This window comes from Sinohyriopsis cumingii, chromosome 9, assembly GCF_028554795.1.
Source record: "Sinohyriopsis cumingii isolate HCF-2022 chromosome 9, ASM2855479v2, whole genome shotgun sequence".
Taxonomy (NCBI): domain Eukaryota; kingdom Metazoa; phylum Mollusca; class Bivalvia; order Unionida; family Unionidae; genus Sinohyriopsis; species Sinohyriopsis cumingii.
Genome location: NC_142969.1, coordinates 29,715,493 through 29,718,357, shown reverse-complemented (window position 1 = coordinate 29,718,357; position 2,865 = coordinate 29,715,493). Strand labels below are relative to the sequence as shown.

Here is a 2,865-nt window from a genome sequence, read left to right as displayed (position 1 = left end):
TTTCGCGTCCATATAAGATCACTAGATTTTCTTCTCTAATGCATTGTACTCTTTGCTTACATTACTCTGGAAAACGTCTACTTTAACAGATATTTGCATTCAAGATTTAACCATAAATTATGTTTGACACCACTCTGGAAAATGTCAACTTCAACAAGTATTTGCATTCAAGATTTAACCGTAAGTTACGCTTGATATCATTCTGGACAGCGACTACTTTAACATTTATTTGCGTTCAAGATTTAAAACAAACAGACATCACTCTCTACTTAAATAACACTCGCTACTCTATAGATTTATCAATTATAACTTGCAATTGTTTCTAAGGCTTTGGCCTTAACAATAATGACTCAACCTATTCATACGTCTTGATGACAATATTGAATGTATATCCTTTCTTCCGATGTTTAGCTTTCTGTAAAATAGCATAACTTCAGTTCCATGAATGCGAAACACAATCTTCACAACTCAAGAAGGTCATCGTAGCAAACTTTTCACGTTCTAGATCTCATAATATGTCTCTAAAGAAGGGTCCATTGACTTATTATCGTTGCATAAATAGTCATAAAATGTTGCATTTAAATGAATCTCGATTAGAATTATTCAATGCAAGTGTACAAACTATAAACTAGGTTACAGAAACCTAAATTTAACTAATCTATATTTCACATTTCCATGGACTTTCTTGTTTTCTACACTAAATGTCTTTTGTTAATTCATCACTGACCAGTGTGTGATTTACCTTGACTCACAAAATCGTTCCTAGTAGCATTTAAACATAGAAGTGATTTTTAATGTTTACGTCATTCGATCTTTAGTATGTCCAATAATGTTGTGGATCCTTGTAACGGTAAATAATTATGCAATGACCCTTCGTATCCTAGCAATACCTTTTGAACATTTTAGATACTGAGAAAATGCCTGTGTAGTATGAAGAATGGATACTGTCATACTATTAGTATGCATTGAAGCGAAAGGAGTTTAATGCCGTATCCAAGACATGATACAAACTTGGTAGGAATACATAGTTATTCGTGTAAATAACGATGAAAAATGTTTGTCCTTTAATATTCTAAAAACACAATGGAAAATTCCTAATCGTTTCATTCTCAGGGTCCTTCTTTTTTGTATTATCGGCCTTATGATCTTCACCAGCGTTCACCGTATCAAGGAGACCTGCCAAGGAAACATCACGTTGGACAAGCGGGTATCCATCATGGAAAATAAGCGCCATGCAACACGTGCATCAACAATCAAAGCCATTACCCTATCCAAAATGCTCGTCAGTAATGAAGTAACTATCCAATCATCACTTTTGGCGTATAGCAAAGGTTTCAACTTCGGTAATGAAGTTCGCCATGTTGCATTTCTTAAGGTTCACAAAGCTGCCAGTTCCACAGCGCAGAATATATTTCTTCGTTTCGGATGGGCAAGAAATTTAACCTTTATTTTATCACCGGCCAAAAATCAGTTCGGCTATCCTAACATTATTAGCCTTAGAGAATCCTTGACCAATTCTAACACCCTTCCGGTGCCAAAGAACAAGACTTTTGATATACTATGCAACCATGTGATGTACAATAAGTCGGCATTTGATTATTTTCTTCCAAACGATACGAAATATATCGGAATACTGAGAGAACCATACGAGCAATACAAGTCTACCTTGAACTATTTCCATCCTTACTACATCTTTAATAAAATACTCGGTGATTTTCCCGCATCGAGTTACATTAAAGATCCCAGAAAGTATGAACCTGGATCTGTTATTGAATCGTGGACAAACAACCGGCAAGCTCTAGAATTCGGATTCCCGTTGCATTTGTTTAACAAATATAACAAAAGCGAGGTGCAATTGATCTTAGAAAAATTAGCATCGGAGTTTAGGCTAGTAATAATTGCTGAACAAATGGAGGAATCTATTATTTTGATGCGAAGGTATCTTCACTGGAGCATGAAAGATGTTGTGTTCTTGGACCAAAATGTTGCTATCAATAAGAAGGAAAACACACTCGTACAATCACACGATCGTCAATTCCATAGACAGTGGGCCAAGTTGGATTATGCACTTTACGAATTTTTTCTTCGTAGACTTCGAGCACAGATTCGAGACCAAGGATCTGACTTTGATGACGAATTGATACTATTTAAAGAAGTTAGAAAAAACACCAGTATTTTCTGTCTGAATAATCAAAAAGAGGATGAATTTTTGCCCATAACTGAATCAAAGTGGAGTGAGCCATTTAACATTACATGGGAAGATTGCCAGTTAATGGCAATTTTCGAAATAGACTTCGTTCAAAGAATACGAGAAAGACAATATGGGACAAAGGAAATTTGAAGGCTTAATTTGATATTTTGTTGATATTTCTCTTTGCGTGTGCTTTACTTGTCAATGCCACTAAGTGGAATACACCATTTAAAGTCACACAAGAGTATCTGTTTTGTGAAAAATTGTGCATTTCGCTTCAGTCAAAACGACGTTCAACAGATATTAAAAGAAAGACTTTAACTGAGACGTTGTAAATTCATTATCAAACGTTGACTTATTTACCGCATACATTCGCTTCAACGCCAAGTCCGACAGCTAATTGCTCAGACCCAGATTTTACGTCACGTAATGCAGATCTGGGTTTATGTAATTTGTTAAGAGCAATCAGTACAACAAACGATATCGGCCTGATTTGTTGGCTCATTATGCGACGAACTATCATGGTTTATGTTGTTGGACTCAACTTATACTCTCTATACAAGGTACATGTTTAACTCCGCCAAGAACCAGATTAACCCTAAATTGGGTTGGCGCTTGTCGATAGTTAAAAGTAAGTAAAATAAAATGTTTTGCAAAATGAACCATATAAATGT

At 35.5% G+C, this 2,865-nt stretch overlaps 1 protein-coding gene across 1 annotated transcript; it reads left to right on the top strand.

Annotated features, from left to right (window-relative positions):
* The first annotated feature begins 1,141 nt into the window (after nucleotides 1–1,141).
* LOC149791472 (galactose-3-O-sulfotransferase 2-like) lies at nucleotides 1,142–2,341 on the top strand. The gene has a single exon (XM_089969430.1). The coding sequence runs from the start codon at nucleotides 1,142–1,144 to the stop codon at nucleotides 2,339–2,341; it is 1,200 nt and encodes a 399-aa protein (XP_089825556.1).
* The last annotated feature ends 524 nt before the right edge of the window (nucleotides 2,342–2,865 follow it).

Excerpts from the sequence above, each read along its gene's own strand:
- LOC149791472 (XM_089969430.1), top strand. The coding sequence starts at position 1,142 with ATGATCTTCACCAGCGTTCACCGTATCAAGGAGACCTGCCAAGGAAAC.